The sequence below is a fragment of the Chiloscyllium plagiosum genome, chromosome 26 (assembly GCF_004010195.1).
Source record: "Chiloscyllium plagiosum isolate BGI_BamShark_2017 chromosome 26, ASM401019v2, whole genome shotgun sequence".
Classification (NCBI taxonomy): Eukaryota; Metazoa; Chordata; class Chondrichthyes; order Orectolobiformes; family Hemiscylliidae; genus Chiloscyllium; species Chiloscyllium plagiosum.
Genome location: NC_057735.1, coordinates 18,925,685 through 18,944,340, shown reverse-complemented (window position 1 = coordinate 18,944,340; position 18,656 = coordinate 18,925,685). Strand labels below are relative to the sequence as shown.

General features: G+C 40.6%; 1 protein-coding gene across 9 annotated transcripts in view; it reads right to left on the bottom strand.

Annotated features, from left to right (window-relative positions):
* The window catches only part of LOC122563175, a 143,882-nt gene that overhangs the window by 113,144 nt on the left and 12,082 nt on the right, over nt 1-18,656 (bottom strand). For all 9 annotated transcript variants that reach the window (XM_043716692.1, XM_043716691.1, XM_043716689.1 and 6 more), the window contains exons 2-4: nt 10,570-10,761; nt 9,283-9,379; nt 3,002-3,075 (exon numbers count right to left, since the gene is read on the bottom strand). In XM_043716692.1, the coding sequence (XP_043572627.1) occupies nt 3,002-3,075; nt 9,283-9,379; nt 10,570-10,761 (363 nt within the window). The remainder of the gene's footprint in view (nt 1-3,001; nt 3,076-9,282; nt 9,380-10,569; nt 10,762-18,656) is intronic.

Below are 18,656 nucleotides of genomic sequence, written 5' to 3'. Positions count from 1 at the left end.
GTTAGGGTGAAAGGAAAGGCTGGTGGGTGTAGGGAGTGCTGGAAGACTAGAGAAATTGAGGGTTTGGTTAAGAAAAAGAATGAAGCATATGTCAGGTATAGGCAAGATGGATCAAATGAATCAAATGAGAAGAGTATAAAGGCAGTAGTCAGGAAGGCATTTGGTATGCTTTCCTTTATTGGTCGGAGTATTGAGTACAGGAGTTAGGGGTCATTTTGCGGCTGTACAGGACATTAGTTAGGCCACTGTTGGAATATTGCATGCAATTCTGGTCTCTCTCCTATCAGAAAGATGTTGTGAAACTTTAAAGGGTTCAGAAAAGATTTACAAGGATGTTGCCAGGGTTGGAAGATTTGAGCTATAGGGAGAGGCTGAACAGCTGGGGCTGTTTTCCTTGGAGCGTCGGAGGCTGAGTGGTGACCTTATAGAGGTTTACAAAATTATGAGGGACATGGATAGGATAAATAGACAAAGTCTTTTCCCTGAGGTCGGGGAGTCCAGAGCTAGAAGGCATAGGTTTAGGGTGAGAGGGGCAAGATATAAAAGAGACCTAAGTGGCAACTTTTTCACGCAGAGGGTGGTACATGTATGGAATGAGCTGCCAGAGGATGTGATGGAGGCTGGTACAATTGCAATATTAAAGAGACATTTGGATGGGTATATGAAAAGGAAGGGTTTGGAGGGATATGGGCCGGGTGCTGGCAGGTGGGACTGGATTGGGTTGGGATATCTGGTCGGCATGGACGGGTTGGACCGAAGGTTCTGCTTCCATGCTGTACATCTCTATGACTCTATTTAAAAAAAGGGGACATGAGACAGCTTTGGTAAATAGGGTTAAGGAGGATCCAAAGAGATTTTACAAATACATTAAGGACAAAAAGATAACTAGAGAGAGAATTGGGCCCCTCAAAGATCATCAAGGCGGCCTTTGTGTGGAGGCGCAGGAGATGGGGGAGATACTAAATGAGTATTTCGCATCACTGTTAACAGTGGAAAAGGACATGGAAGATATGGAATGTAGGGAAATAGATAGTGTCATCTTGGAAAATGTCCAAATTACATAGGAGGAAGTGTTGGATGTCTTGAAATGCAGAAAGATGGAGAAAACTCCAGGACCTGATCAGGTGTACCCTAGAAATCTGTGGGAAGCTGGGAAAGTGACTGCTGGGACCCTTGCTGAGATATTTGTGTCCACGATAGTCACAAGTGAGGTGCCAGAAGATTGGAGATTGGTTAATGCCATGCCACTGTTCAGGAAGTGTGGTAAGGACAAGCGAGGGAGCTTTCAACCAGCGGGCCTGACGTTGGTGGTGGGCAAGCTGTTGGAGGGAATCCTGAGGGACAGGATTTACATGTATTTGGAAAGGCAAGGATTGTTTAGGGATAGACAACATAGCTTTGTGTGTGGGAAATCATGTCTCACAAACTTGAGTTTTTTGAAGAAATAACAGAGGATTGATGAGGGTAGACTGGTGGATGTGATCTATATGGACTTCAGTAAGGCGTTTGTCAAGGTTATCCATGGGAGACTGGTTAGCAAGGTTAGATCTCATGGAATACAGGGGAAAGTAACCATTTGGTTGCAGACTTGCCTCAAAGGTAGAAGACAGAGGGTGGTGGTGAAGAGTTGCCTTTGAGCCTGGAGGCCTGTGACCAGCAGAAGACAATGCTGGCAATAACTATGGAGTTCTCAGACTGTTGTGAAATTTGATTTAATGTGTCTGTACAATTATGTTTGTTCAACTCCTTTGAGTTTGCGTCTTCCTGGGTATAAAAAGTTTAAGGCATTTTGTAAAAAAAATGACACAATGCCACTGAACTCAATAGAACGCAAAATTGAAAGAGGTGTATCTAAAACAGTTTACAGCCCAATTACGTTCACACCAAAAGTTGCAATTGTCATCACTGGGTTTTGCTTTGTTGCTGTTTTAGGTATTGTGATTTATTCTCTGTGATGGCCAAATGTGACATATGAATGCTGAAGAAACTATTGTGGGAATTTAATCAGTTTGTTTTTAAATGTTCTTGCATTTGTCCCTGTTGCCAACCAAATGTTCTGGGAATATGGTTCAGATGTGCATTAAAAGCTGGAAGTAGTAATTAGCCACTGTAACCCAAACCTGAGAACACTTGCTCACTTCTTTTCAGGTGCAAGAAACTCCCAATGTTGCTGTGTGTGGTACACTTCTCATTCCTGCTCCAGGGAGAACACCTCTGCCTTATCTGGAAGTTGAAAATCAACTGGATATGATGTGCAAATTTCTAGATTAAAAGGGAGAAACCATACCCAATGTTACCCTTAGCCTGATGTCCATCTTGTTGTGAAGGATGGGTATAGCTAGTCTTCCCCAGAACTCTTTAAGCAGTTGGCCAGTAGCCATCATACCTGTCCCTCATGAAAAATTCATGAAGAAAACATTTTCCCCACTGTCTATCTGGAATGGTTGAGATAACAGCCTCGAGGTGAACCTTCTTGCAAATTTGGGTTCTCATGCTTAAAGTCCGAACTTTGAAAGTCAGGAGATTATTTTGATTGCCTTAAAATACCTAAACAAGACATCACCATGTAGAATGATACACTGTACATTGTAAGCTTTTATACATGTATCTTTAGTTCATGAAATGTCAATGTTTCTTCCCAGTTTTAATTTGCTATTTGTATGCCAATTATGTTAGCTCAGCAGTGAATGGTAAACACTGCACTGATACTCAAGTCAGACATAGATCTTTAACAAACTATACAATATTTGGCAATGTGTCAGTTAGACAACTCAATGGTGACACATTGCTCCAGACCCGGAATTGAGGATGTGAATTTATTAACAGAGATCGATTTGCCCTTGAATACATTGTTTTAATATTTGGCAGTTGTTCCCTTTTCATGGAGGGCAAAGCAATTAAAGCAGGCTCAAAACTAGAATTTTGTTCAGGATTCCCTCCAGCTTTATATCTTGACAGTATTCTGATGTGAATCCTTACAAACAACAGGCTAGTTACTTACGGTCACAGATTCGAAAACCATTGGTCCATCCAAGCTCGGTGCACCGGATCAGACTTTTGCCAAGCAATTGATAGCTGGAACAGGAAGAGAAAAGTAAATGAAAATTCTCTGAACTAACAGAGAAAATTAATGTAAATTCTCTTTTCCAGCGATGGTCTAAAATATTTATCAGTCTAGTTAAATATCAGTTTATTTGTCTTTCAGGTTTTGACTTCAGTTTCAATAGTTTCAATGCTAAGCATCTGCCATGAATTTTACCTTAAACAGCAAATTGATTGTTAACAGAGGTGTATTCTGATATAGCAACAACAAAAACTTGCATTTAGTTAGCACCTTTAGCAGGAAAACACCTCAATGCACTTAATAATTCAATGACCATATTAAAGAGATGACGACCAAAGGGAAGTAAAGATTTCAGAGAAAATTCCAAATCTCCAGATCTTTGGCTGATTGAGATTCAATCACCAATGATGGAGTCATTAAAGTAAAGTTTGCTTAAGATGTGGGAATTAGATGAGCACATATATCTTGGATAGTTGGGGTTGGAGGAGATTAAAGATATAGAGGGATGAGGACATGGAGGACTTAAAAACAATGATAAGAATGTTATAATGGTGACAATGCTTACCTGGATCCAAGGAAAGTCACAGAAATGGTAAGTGCAAGCTGGCATGCAAACAACAGAATTTTAGCTTAGCGTAAGTTTAAGAAGGGTGGCAGTTGGTGCATTGGAATAGTCAAGCACAGATCAACAAAGGTAGGGATGACCATTTCAGCAGCAGATGAGCTAAAAGAGGGGTTAATTTGGTTGATGATATGGAAAAAGCACATATATAAAAACAGCTTCTTTCCCACTGTGCTCAGACGTTTCAACAGTTTTCTCAAAAGTTAATTCTGTTCTCTGCCTCTCTATAGCTTCTCTGCAGCTGAAAGTTTGCATTCTGCATTCTGTTTTGCTATCCTGATGCACTTTGATTGTTTCAATATGCCTGTAGAGCATGTAAAACAATACATTTCACTGAATCACAGGATCAAGTTTGAAAATCTTGCAATAATTTGGCTCAGTCTCAGACAATTGACAGGAGGAGGGATGATATCAGCAGATGGGAAATAAAATTTATAGTGAGGACCAAAGACAATTCCTTCCATATTGGGTTGAAGGATATTTCTCACGTAGCTATGACTGAATGCCAGACAAACAAATTGATTACCAAGAGATGGAGAGATGGCATTTGGATAGAGATGGATTTAACAACTAAACATAAAAATTTAGATTAAAACATGAAATACTGAAAATAGTCAGAAAGTATCTATGAGAATACTTTATGTTTCATGTTGAACCAAGATAGAACTTAGTAAATTGTAAGATCCTGAGGAGTGTTGTGGAACAGAGGGACCTAAGAGTACACGTACATACTTCTTTGAAAGTGGTGTCGCAGGTAGAGTGAGTGGTGAAAAAGGCATTTAGCATGCAAGCTTTCATCAGTCGAGGCACTGAGTGCAGGAATTGGAATGTAATGTTGCAGTTGTATATATAGTTGGTGAGGCAGTTGGTTGTGCTCAGTTTTAGTTATCGGAAAGTCACAGTTAAACTGGAAAGAGTGTAAAAAAAGATTTACAAGGACGTTGCCAGGTCTAGTCAGTCAGGGTTATAGGGAGAGATTGGCCAGAGTGAGGAGTGACCTCATTGAGGTGTATAAAATCATGAGGGGCATAGATAGGATGAATGCATGTAGTCTTTTTCCCAGGGATGGGGAATTGAAAACTAGAAGATATAGGTTTACGGTGAAAGGGGAAAGATTTAAGGAGGACCTAAGGGGCAACTTCTTCATGTAGAGAGTGGCGCGTATATGAAATGGGCTGCCACAGAATGTGGTTGAGACAGATGCAATACTAACATTTAAAAACATTTGGATAGGTACATGAATGGGAAGGGTTTAGATGGGTATGGACCAAATGCAGGCAATTGGAAATAGCTGCGTGGGCACCATGGTCAGCTCAGACTAGTTTGGGCTGAAGGGCCTGTTTCCACGCTGTATTACACTATAAGTCTATGAGTCTATGATGAAAATGAAACTGAAAAAGATATGCCAGGAGCTGGTGAGCAGCTATTGCCTGAACACAAAAATAAAATAAAAATTAAAGCAGCATCAAAAATGAGAAATTATAATCTTGCAGAATCACAGAATTGTTACAGTGTCAAAGGAGGCCTTTTGGCCCTTTGTGTCTGCACTGGCTGTCAGAATATTTTGACATTGTCAAACTCCTTCCTTTCTTCACAGTGTTTCCAATTAAACAATTATTCAACATTATCTTGAACCCACCTCTGCGACACTTCTAGTTAGTTCATAACCAACTTAGACCACTCATTGTGTGAAAAAGTTCTCTCATCTCCCAATTACTTTTTTACAAAACACTTTAATACTCTGCCATTTCGTTCTCAAATCTTTTACAAGAGGGGGACAGTTTCTTCCTGTCAACTGTGTCCAGACAATTCATGATTTTGAAGATATCTGTCAAATCTGCCTTCACCTTTTACCTCTCAGGGAAAACAGTGCCAACTTCCCTAGTCCATCCTCAAATTAATTCCCAATCCAATCTTGTCCCTGGAACCATTTCCATGAAGCCTCTTCTGCCCTCTCTCCAATGTATTCACATTCTTCCTATTGTGTGGTGTCCAGAACTGTATGCAATACTCCAAACCAGTGTTTTATATTAGTTCATCATAACCTCCCTGTTCTTGTACTTATTGTTTCCATTTATGAAGCAAAGAATAGTGTATTATTTATGAACTACTCTTTCAACCTGCGTTGCAATCTGTAATGACTTTTAGACAATCAGGTATCTGCTCCTGTATACCCTTCAGAATAGTACCCATTGTTTTATCCTGTCTCTCCAAGATCATTATACCAAAATGCATCACTCAAAAGCTCTCCACATTGAACTGGTCACGGATACATCTTTGAGGGGCAGCAGAGGTAACAGGGTCGGAGCATTAAGAGAAACTATTTCTAATTTGGATAAATGGAAGTCGTTAGAAAAAATAGAACCAGGCAAGTGCAGGTCCACCCAGTTGGATGTCAGGTGAGAACCACTGAAAGGGGGTGGTGCATTTGACCATGTCAAAGGATAAAATCAGATGGAGAATTTTGGGCAGAGTTAGCTTGCCAAAGTTACAGCAAGAGAGGATGTTATTTGTTATCTTGCCAAGAGCTATGTCAGTATTGTGACAGGGACAGAAACCCAGTTTTGACAGTTCCAAATATGGAGTTCCAGCAAAGATGGCATTGATCGGGGAAGATTGCACACACAAGGAGATTAGAAAAGAAAGGAAGCTTTGAGGTAGGATAACATTTGCAAGGGTAAAAAGGCCAACAGTTTTGTTTTAATCTGTACGTGATAGCAACAGATTTGAAAGAGAAAGGGACACTACCCAACAACAGAGAACAATAAATATCGAACGTGAGGACCCACAACGGAAGGTGGACTGTCAGCAGTTTAGGGCCACAAAGGGTTTCCAGCCAGAATGAGAGCACAATAGTTTAAAGAGAACAAGGAGATAAAAGTGGCAATGAAAATATGGTTCAGCACTTTGCCAGTCATAGAAATGTTGTACAGAAACAGTTAATGCTCCACAGTGTAATTTTCAAAGCACAGTTGTAAATGAATGAATATATTTTTCTTGCAGCAAAAAATACAGAAGGAAATAGCATTGTAAGTGGAAAAAGGGATCTGTGTGGACAATAATACAAGGAGATGGTGTCATTTGTATTGGCGCATTGGGATTACTGATGACACATGTGATGGTATGGTAAACATGGTGTCAGAAGTATAGATTAAGTCACTTTATACATCGACAACCACTAAGGGAAGTTAGGACAGTGAACTCAAAGGTAAAACAGTATGGTAAGATGGAGATAGAAATCCCTAAGGACAAGAATTCTCACAAGGTTTGGCAGGAAAGACTTAGACTGATAGCTGGTGAATGATAGAAAATTAGTATTTTAAATGATGGGCAAATATGTAGAACAAGGTGAGGGATATTGCCAGAGGAAAAGACAGATCATGCCAAGGTGTCATTGCTTGTGTTTCAAATTTCTTCTAGGCAAACCCTGTCATGAAAAGTTAAAAAGATGTTCATGTCTATGTAACCCAGTTTGCCTGGTTTTCTGAACCACAAACCACTCCAAAACAATTACCAGCATTGCAAAAACTTCCAACCAGGCACTCACATTCCAATCAGTTAAATCAATGCTTGTTGTATGAATTCAGGTAGTGGGCAGGATAGAAACAACCTGAACATATCCATCTGAAGAATAAAGGTATGATTTTGAGATATGAGCGATGGCATATCCCAAGATGTTATTTTCTAGCATTCATGTACTGTCAGACCTGCACTCAGCTATAATCTACACCAATGATAAATCAGGTTGTTTTATGGAACATTTTACTTGGAGAAATCCTTATTGTCCCACCCTACCACAACATATATTTCTACCTAACAGGTCGGCGTCAGAAGTTATTTACTAATTCCAATATGTCAGTTGACTGGATTGTTGTTAATGGAAGACTCATGTCGGATGTTTTCTATTCTTTAGTCATTTTATATAAGACACTGCAGGCCACACTTTAGGCAAGATGAGGTCATTATCTTGTTCTGGAGTCATGGGACAGAATTAAATTACACTGAGAAACAGGAAAGTAAGATGAGTTTTGAGAAGATTTGTAGCTCAGGTTGAGTGGTGTCCTTCCTCATCTGTATGTAAGGATACTAGTGAGAGAGGGTCATGTCATTTAGTGGTGAGTTGATGTTCATGTATCCTGGTGGCTAGTTTGCTGCCTGTTTGTCTAATCTAGTGTTTGTTACAGTCCTTGCACAATATTTTGTAAATAACGTTAGTTTTGCCTGTTGTCTGTGTAGGCTGTTTCAAGTTGAATAGTTGCTGTTTTAGTGTATTGGTAGGTTTGTGGGCGACCATGATGCCTACTACTCAGACCCCTTGACAGACGAGGAAGGACACCACTTCGACTGGGACAACATATCCATTCTCGGACAAGCCAAACAGAGACACACACGAGAATTCTGAGAAGCATGGCACTCCAACCGGAACTCTATCAACAAACACATCGCGTTAGACCCCATCTGAAAAAAAACAGGAAATGACATCACCACAAGAAATGATGTCACCACAGAAAATGACATCAGTAATCTAAAGAAACCCAAACATATAAATAGAACGCAGGAATTAGCAACAGTGCTTTGCTCGGAGGCCCACTGAAGATATTACCGAGTGGAGTGATGAAAAATCTGGAAATGAACTTCCAGGTCAGTGAGCAAATCAATAGCCAGGGAAGTAAGGCTAAATTATAGAGGGATTTGATCCATGTCATTTTACCAATGGAAGGAAAACTTCCACAATAAAGTTGGCTGCCCAAATCAATGATGTGGGAGTCACAGTTACTGGAGGTGGGATCAATTATATCAAATAAAACAGGCCAACGAAAACTATGAACACATTGCAATCCAGTGGTGGCCTCAGGATATGCATGGATGTGAAACAGATTTCTCAAATCTCCCAAAAGCTACATAACATGACCCTGTTTGGTTTGCTGACAGAATCCTGCATGGGGTGGTCTCCAGAAGTCAGGCATTGCCAGTAAGTCAAGAGAGCCTGCTTTGGGGAGGGATTATCCAATGAAAGCCACTCTTGTCCTTACCAGCCATTACTTTAAATATTGACTTCTCCACCTCCTGATGCTGTGTTCTTCCAGCCTCCTGCCTGTCTACTTTGGAATCCAGCATCTGCAGATTTGTTTTCTCTCTATCCCTTCTCATGGCCCATGATTCCCATCACATGACTCTCATCCTGCTCTCACTCACCTCTGGCTTTGGATAATCTGGTGATCCTGGTGATGGTATGCTCTCCAACATGAGGAGCAGTTGGCCTTGAATTTGTTGGCAGCTCTTGAAGACACTGTTTTTGTCACCGAAGACTTCAACTATGCAGGAAGCACATCAGAGGCTACTTAAATGCTCAATGCGCACTTGATCCCATCAAGATTGTCACTATAGAATGTTTAAATTCAGTACTCCACTGTGCTATACCCCAACTTTATTCCATGATCCATACATATATTCTGTTGTGAACATGTCTACCCTTATCTACATTTACTAATTTGAGCTTGCCACCACATACAGTCCCAGTAATCACAATGTCAATTACAATGTGGCCATTCCAGATCAGTTATGTGAATCTGTGATACTGTGAGTTAACACTTACCCTTCATTGCAGTAGTAAGTTGCCGTGTCCCCAAACGTTTCACCAGTAGCAGTGTAATAACCATTTTGTAAATCCTTTGGCCGGCCACATGTTTTAGCTGCGGAAAACATAGACAAAGAGATATTTTAAACATCGTTTCAATGTTTACACTAATCCCAATATTATGAAGCATCTCTCACCAGAACTCTAACCCAAGAAACTAAAATGTTCTTACATAATTTGAAACATGAATTTACAGTGTATTCTGGTATAACACGTCAGTTGCTTTCCTCTGAAACCTTGCATTACTGAAAATTGCTCTGTCGAAGATCACTATACCCGTTCAGTGGAAAGCTCTCACTATCCAAAAAGTGTCAATGATTCGTCAATTGCGTTATGGCCAATTTGCATTGACAAAACATGCGGTATCCTAAAAACAGTAACTGCTACAACTATGCTGGACTCAATAATTGAATATCATGACTTAAATTGATTGAATATTAATTGTACAACTTTTGCTGAATTTTACACATGACTGAGTTAATTCATGTTGTCCTTCAATAATAGCAACCTTGAGTTAATGCAGCAGTTTATATCACCTCAGGATGTTTCTGGACACTTCAAAGTAAGTTAAATATGATGAAGTAAATTTACTATTCTGATGTAGAGAAACAAAGCAGTATAATTGCACAAATAACCATGCAATAAATAAATGGCTAATTTGTTTTCTTTTGTGGTATTGGTTAATGGATGTGTTGGTCAAGACACCGGGGAACACCTTGTTACATATAGTGCCAACATACATTTTACAATCACCCAAAGTGGCTTGGGTTTAAGGTCTCATTCAAAATAACAACACCTTCAATAGTGTAACACATCAATAGCACTATACTGAAATATTAGGTCTCTAATTGCAGCTTGAATCTCAGATCTTCTGATTCAGAAACCAGAACATGGAGCCACAGCGGACCACAGGACGAATACTTAAATCTGGGACGATGTGCAAGTAGCCTTGAATTCATAAAGGATTTAAGCGCCACAAGTTAATGATTGCATTAGCATGCAAAGGAACTAGGCTTTGAGCTGCTTTATACGTTCAAACATGTAATATTTACCTCAAATCTGGGCTGTTGAGATTTTTCCAAAATTACAAAATTAACCTTACTTCAAAATTACATCATTGCCCGTAAAGTATTCTGAGATGCCTTGTTACTAAAAAAATTTATAAATGTAAGTCTTTTGCATACTTATTTCATAAACAAACTTAAAAGAGAAGCAGTGAAAAGTTATATTGGCATGTATACTTACGTAGGCAACTCATCTTTGGCTCTGACCAAGTTAAACTGGCTTGACAAGTGACATCATTTGGAGTGTTCTCATCCCAAGCATAACCCGGCAAACATTTGTAGGAAACAGCTTCGCCCACAGAAAAACGTTGCCGAACGAGATACTGATCCAGTAGGACAGCACTTTTAACAACTGGAGGTTTTTGGCACTGATCTGCAAACATAATAATTATTTTACAATTTATATTATATCTCACCATGATGACAGTAATATATAGATTATACATTTTCAACTTTAATCATCTTATTTCAATATCCATGACCTTCATGCACTAAAATTGTTTCCAATCAAAAAGGAGAAAACATTGACTTAAGGTTGGAGTAACGATCATCTGATGAAAAAGCATCAAGCTCATGAAAGTAAAGAGACAAAGAAAGACAATTTGAACAAAATTAATATTTTCTCAAATGGTACTGAAAGTCTATCAAGCCTGAAGAAACCCTTATCTTCTATTTTTGATTAGGTCTTTCTGGATGTTTCAGACCTTAGGCTGAAAGTTGCTTACAGATTATCCTGCTTGAAATAAAAACAATGACACCAAGAATGGGGATGCACAATTAAACTGTATTTCATATAAACAGCTTTCAGACAGAGCAGAGAAAGAGAACTGATTTGTAAGAACGTTATTTAGAAGGCTTTCTCTTTCTCTCTCCATATTTTCTTCTTAACCTCTCAAACATGAGCATCAGTGGAAAAGCAAATCAGAGAAATAATAACAATTTCCCAAGAAATCAAGGGCTATTCCTGATGGTCAGAGACATCAACTCAGTGGTCCAGGTTCAACTCTTACAACTCAAGTACTCCAGAACTTTTAAACTGCATTTTCTTTATTTTTCCTTTCTCCTAGACATCCTTTTTCTTCTTAAACATTAACCTTGTTTTTGTCTATGTCTTAAATGTCATATTATATTGAAGTTCTTGAGGTTAGTAAATCATAAAATTTATCTTATTTTCATTCAAGAAACCTTGTAATTGGCCCTTAACTTTGACTAAGACTTTATTTTAATTGCAGTGTGATATAGTTGCACATGTAAAAGAAATGAAACATTAATTGCTACGGAGGGGAATTAAAAAGAACAAGACAATCCATACCTTCTCAACCAGTTGTTTCCACATATGAAATGGTTAAACATCCTTATCCTTTACTGTGCAACACATTATTATCAACTATAAAGAACACTTCCTATATAAATAAACAGGTACACTCATATTCTAGACAATGGAAAAGTCTAATAATGCAGATTCAGAAGTTCAAATCTCCTTATGCCAGTTGGGAATTTAAATCAAGACAATTGAGTACATTTGGAATCAAAATTAGTGCCAGTATTGGTAATGATATAAATACTGATTGTCAGATAATCTAACTAGTTCACTAAGATTCTTTCGGGAAGGGAACCTGTCTGGTGTAGCCCAAATATAACTTCAGACAACAGCGCTGTACTTGACTCTTAATTGTCCTCTTTATTGGCCTAACAAAGCACTCCTTTGTCACATTATCTTCTCAAGAATAATCAGGGAAAAGCAGTAAGTACTTGGTCTGCCATATCCCACATAACCACCCACATCCCATTGATAAATTAAAATTAAAGCTGCAAAATGAAAATAGACGGAAGAAAGTGACACAGTATGAACAAAATATTAATTTTCAAGACACAAGCCTAAAAGCAATTGGACTAAACATTTGGGCTCTTCTTTATTTTAATGTTGATCACTATATAGCGCTCAGGATAAAATTAGTGTATTTTAACAGTTGGATATATGTAAGAGAAAGCAAAACACTAAAACATTAGGTTGGAATCACAAACTTTAGGAAATTATTATTGAAGAAACAAATGTATATCAAATATACGCATCATATATAATCTTTTAATTGACATTATCTGTCATATTAACAATTTACATTTCGATTCCTATAATACACCTTGAGGTTTGTTTTCCATTCTTCATTTTAATGGGGAGATGAGAAGTAGGGGCCACACTTTTAAAATACAACTTAAATCTTTTCAGACAGAGATGAGGAGAATGCTTTTTTACCCTTAGTCTGTGGAACTCACTTTTCTAGAAAGCAATGGAAGCTCATGTAACTTGGGTGGATTTTTGATAGACAAGAGAATCAAGCATTGTGGGAGGCAGACAGGAAAATGAAATTGAGACAATAATCAGACCTGCCATGATGTTATCAAATGGTGGATCAGTTTCAAAGGACCGAATGGTCTAACTCTGCTTCTAAGTCCCATTTTTCATGTACTCTATTCTCAATCCTTTTTACATTTTCTGCAGAGCACATCTAAGGACACGGGTATTTGATCTGCTTCAAACCTTGTAGCAATGATCATTCTGAGCAAATCAATCAAAGGCAAAAGACAGTAATATATAAATAATTCTTACTCTGCACTTGTGGCAAACCCCCTAATAGCAGTAAGGAGATCGTAGAACTCATAGGCTGGCAGATTTTGGAAAAATGCAGATGTTAACAGAGTGTTATTATGGGTAACTTCAACTTTCCCAATATTGATTGGAACTTCCTTAATGCAAATGGTTTAGATGGAGCCATTTTTGACAGGTGTGTTCAGGAGGGTTTCCTTACTCAGTATGTGGACAGGCTGACAAGTGGGGAAGCCATTTTGGATTTGGTGCTCGGCAATGAACCACGACAGGTGTCAGATCTCGTGGTGGGAGATCCCTTTGGTGACAGTGACCACAACTGCCTCACAATTACAACAGCCATGGAGAGGGAAAGGAGCAGTTACCAAGGGAAGATGTTTAATTGAGGAAAAGGAAATTGTGATGCTTTCAGAGAGGAGTTGGGAAGTACAGATCGGGAACAATTGTTCCACAGAAAGGGCACAACAGACATGTGGAAACTGTTTAAGGAGCAGTTGTTGCAAGTGATACATAAATTTGTTCCTCTAAGACAGACAAGAAAGGGTAAGATTAGGGAGCGTTGGATGACAAGATCAGAGGAGCTTCTCGTCAAAAGGAAGAAGGCAGCTTACGTTATGTGGAGCAAGCAAGGATCTAGCACAACTTTAGGGTATTAAAGTCTTATTAGAAAGGAGCTCAAAAATGGACTGAGGAGAGCCAGCAGGGGGTATGGAAAAGGCTTGGCAGGAAGGATTAGGGAGAATCCCAAGGCATTTTACTCATATGTGAGGAATAGGAGAATGATCAGGGAGAAGGAGGAGCTGGTCAGGGATAGAGTAGGGAACGTGTGCATGGCGTCCGAGCAGATAGGGGAAAGCTCTAAATGATTGTTTTGCTTCTGTTTTCACTCAGGAAAGGGACCTTGTTGTGAATGAGGATTTTGAGGAGCCGGGAAACAGGCTTGAACAGATTGAGATTGAGGAATTTGATGTGCTGGAAACTTTCGAAACAATAAGACTGCTAGCTCCCAGGGCCAGACCAGATTTATCCTAGGTTGTTCCGGGAAGTGAGAAAGGAGGTGGCTAAGCTGCTGGTGAAGATCTTTGCTTCCTCACTCTCCACAGGAGTCGTACCAGAGGGTTGGAGGGAGGCGAATGTTGTCCCCCTTTTCAAGAGGTGTCACAGGGAAATCCCTGGCAATTATAGATTAGTCAGCCTTAGGTCTGTGGTCAGCAAGATTTTGGAAATAATTCTGAGGGATTGGATTTATGACTATTTAGAAAACCATAGCGTGATTAAAAGCAGTCAGCATGTCTTGCTAAGAGGCACGTCATGCCACACAAATCTGATTGAGTTCTTTGAGGAGGTGACGATACAGGTTGATGAACATCGAGCAGTGGATGTGGTGTATATTGACTTCAGCAAGGTATTTGATAACGTATGGGATACAGGGAGATTTGGCTCTCTGGATTCAGAATTGGTTGGCTGACAGAAGGCAGAGAGTGGTTGTAGATGGAAAGTATTCTGCCTGGAGATCAGTGGTGAGTGGTGTCCCACAGGGCTCCGTTCTTGAGCCTCTGCTCTTTGTAGTTTTTAATGACTTGGAAGAGGAGGTTGAGAGCTGAGTTAGTAAATTTGCCGTCATCACAAAGGTTGGAGGTGCCATTGATAGGACTGAGGGTTGTTGTAGGCTACAGTGTGACATAGACAGGATGCAGAGCTAGGCTGAGAAATAGCAGAGGAGTTCAACCTGGATAAATGCGAAGTGATGCATTTTGCAATGTCCAACTTGAGTGCTAAATACAGGATTAAAGACAGATTCTTGGAAGTGTGTAAGAACAGTGGGATCTTCATGTTCAAGTACAGAGATCCCTCAAATTTACCAACAATTGGATAGAGCTGTTAAGAAAGCATATGGTGTTTTGGCTTTTATTTAACAGGGGGATGGAGTTTAAGAGCTTCAAGGTTTTGCTTCAGCTGTACAAAATCTAGTGATACCACATTTGGAATATTGTGTCAGTTCTGGTCGCCCTACCATATAAAAGATGCGGAGGTTTTCGTGAGGATGCAAAGAAGGTTTACCAGGATGCTGCCTGGACTAGAGGGCTTGTGTTATGAAGAGAGGTGGACTAAGCTCAAACTTTTTTCTCTGGAGAGGAGGAGGAAGAGAGGTGACCTGATCGAGGTGTACAAGGAAATGAGAGGCATGAATAGAGTCGATAACCAGAGCAGGATTGACTGCCATGAGGGGTCATAGTTTTAAGGTGTTACAAGGAAGGTATAGAGGAGACATCAGAGGTAGGTTCTTTACGCAGAGAGTTGTGAATGAATGGAATGCGTTGCCAGCAGTGGTGGTGGAAGCAGAGTCATTGGGGACTTTAAGTGACTGCTGGACATGCACATGGGCAGCAGTGAACTGAGGGGTGCATAGGTTAGGTTATTTGATTTTAGGTTAGGAGTAATCCTCAGCATAACATAGTAGGCCAAAGGGCTGTACTTTTCTATGTTCTGTGTTCGATGTTCTAGGAGCTTTGCTTATCTCCTCCGCTGATGGCTTTGTTCAAATCTGGATCCTTTGTACCATGAGTAACATACGTACATCTGTAATTTCATATTCCATGACATGGATATTATGTTGGCTTAGTGGCAGGAAACAAAATGTTCATGGGTGTTTTTTTGAATTTTCCAGTGGGATTCTTCAGCACCCAGTGCTCAAAGCCTCTGCTTTTTGTGTCGTATATTAATCATCTCTTTTTAAATGTAAGGGGCGTAGTCAAAATGTTTGCAGGTGACACAACAAAATTGGTTACATGGTTGATAGTAAGACAGATAGCTTTTGACTGCAGAAAACATCAACAGACTGATCTGATGGGGATAAAAGTGGCAAATGTAAGTCAACCCAACAAAATGTGCAGTGATACACTGGAGGAGGTCAAACATGCAAAAGGAATAGACATTAACTGGGAGAACACTGATGTGGACATTCTCTCCAACGTCCCTAATTCCCTGAAGGTATCAGGACAGATTGAAAAGATCAACTAGGAGAAAGTGAGGACTGCAGATGCTGGAGATCAGAGCTGAAAAATGTGTAGCTGGAAAAGCGCAGCAGGTCAGGCAGCATCCAAGGAGCAGGAGAATCGATGTTTCGGGCATAAGCCCTTCTTCAGGAATGAGGATGGTGTGCCAAGAAGGCTAAGATAAAAGGTAGGGAGGAGGTACTTGGGGGAGGGGTGTTGGGAATGCGTTAGGTGGAAGGAGGTTAAGGTGAGGGTGATAGGCCGGAGAGGGGGTGTGGGCGGAGAGGTTGGGAAGAAGATTGCAGGTCAAGAAGGGGGTGCTGAGTCCGAGGGTTGGGACTGAGATAAGGTGGGGGAGGGGAAGTGAGGAAGCTGGAGAAATCTGCATTCATCCCTTGTGGTTGGAGGGTTCCTAGGCGGAAGATGAGGCGCTCTTCCTCCAGGCGTCGTGTTGCCATGGTCTGGCGATGGAGGAGGCCAAGGACCTGCATGTCCTTGGCGGAATGGGAGGGGGAGTTAAAGTGTTCAGCCACGGGGCTGTTGGGTTGGTTGGTGCGGTTGTCCCAGAGGTGTTCTCTGAAACGTTCCGCAAGTAGGCGGCCTGTCTCCCCAATGTATTTACTGCATCCGCTGCACCCGATGTGGCCTCCTGTACATTGGGATACATTGTTGACAGGGTGTCCTGTCAACAGAAACTGCTGAGAGGAGATGCAGTTCGGATGTAGGAAATTGTGAAGGGCCTTGATCAAATGGATGGAAAGTGTCTGTTTACCTCAGCAGACAGGTCTGAAATTGGAGGAGCATGGATTTAAAGTGGTTAGCAGAAAAGTTAAAGGGGAGATGAGAACATATTTTTTACCCTAAATGTCTGGAACGCTACTTTTCGTCATTTATACAAATGATTTGGATGTGAGCATAAGAAGTAGTTAGTAAGTTTGCAGATGACACGAAAATTAGAGGTGTTATGGACAGTGAAGAAGATTACCTCAGATTACAACAGGATCTTGATCAGATAGGCCAATGGGCTGAGAAGTGGCAGATGGGGTTTAATTCAGATAAGTGCAAGGTGCTGCATTTTGGGAAAGCAAATCTTAGCAGGGCTTATACACTTAATGGTAAGGTCCAAGGGAGTGTTGCTGAACAAATAACCCCTTGGAGTGCTGGTTCATAGCTCATTGAAAGTGGAGTCGCAGGTAGGTAGGATAGTGAAGGAGGCATTTGGTATGCTTTCCTTTATCATTCAGAGTTTTGAGTACCGAAGTTGGAAGGTCATGTTGCGGCTGTACAGTACATTGACTAGGCCACTGTTGGAATATTGCGAGCAATTCTTGTCTCCTTCTTATCAGAAAGGTGTTGTGAAACTTGAAAGGGCTCAAAAAAAAAAAGATTTACAAGGATGTTACCAGGGTTGGAGAATTTGAGCTACAGGAAGAGGCTGAACAGGCTGGGGCTGTTGGCCCTGAAGCGTCGGAGGCTGGGAGGTGACCTTATAGAGGTTTACAAAAATATGAGGGGCATGGATAGGATAAATAGACAAAGTCTTTTCCCTGGCATCGGGGAGTCCAGAATTAGAGGGCATAGGTTTAGGGTGAGAGGGGAAAGATATAAAAGAGACCTAAGGGGCAACTTTTTCACACTGAGGGTGGTATGTGTATGGAATGAGCTGCCAGAGGAAGTGGTTGAGACTGGTACAATTGCAACATTTAAAAGGCATTTAGATGGGTTTGTGAATAGGTAAGGTTTGGAGGGACATGGGCCATACGCTGGCAGCTGAGACTAGCTTGGGTTGGAATATCTATTCACATGGATAGATTGGACTGAATGGTCTGCTTCCGTGCTGTACAATTTTATGACTCTATGATTCTAATTGGCTGCAGATAGCACAGACACACACAAACCCGCAATTCACTTAAAAGGTGCCTGGATAACAAGTGCTACAACCTGCAAGGCTATGGACCAAATGCTGGAGAATGGGATTAGGCTGGTTGGTTCATCCTGGTTTGGTGCAGACTCTATGAGACAAGTACTCCGTTTCTGTGTCATAAACATTCTACAATTTTATTCCATGAACCACTGGAAGACGAATACACTGTCACTGTGTATGATTACAAATAATAACTAAATTAAAGATAAGAAATGTAAATAAATATTCCATCAGGCACATTAATGTAATATAATATTTTCTGAATTGACAAGTGAAGTGAATAGGCTGTAGGTTTGCTCGCTGAGCTGTAGGTTTGATATCCAGACATTTCATTACCTGGCGAGGTAACATCATTAGTGGCGACCTCCAAGTGAAGCGAAGCTGTGGTCTCCTGCTTTCTATTTATATGTTTGTTCTGGATGGGGTTCCTGAGGTTTGTGGTGATGTCATTTCCTGTTCGTTTTCTGAGGGGTTGATAGATGGTATCTCGGTCTATGTGCTTGTTTATGGCATTGTGGTTGGAGTGCCAGGCCTCTAAGAATTCTCTGGCATGTCTTGGCTTAGGTAAAAACAATGACTGCAGATGCTGGAAACCAGATTCTGGATCAGTGGTGCTGGAAGAGCACAGCAATTCAGGCAGCATCCGAGGACAGGCAAAATCGACGTTTCGGGCAAAAGCCCTTCATCAGGAATAAAGGCAGAGAGCCTGAAGCGTGGAGAGATAAGCTAGAGGAGGGGGGGGG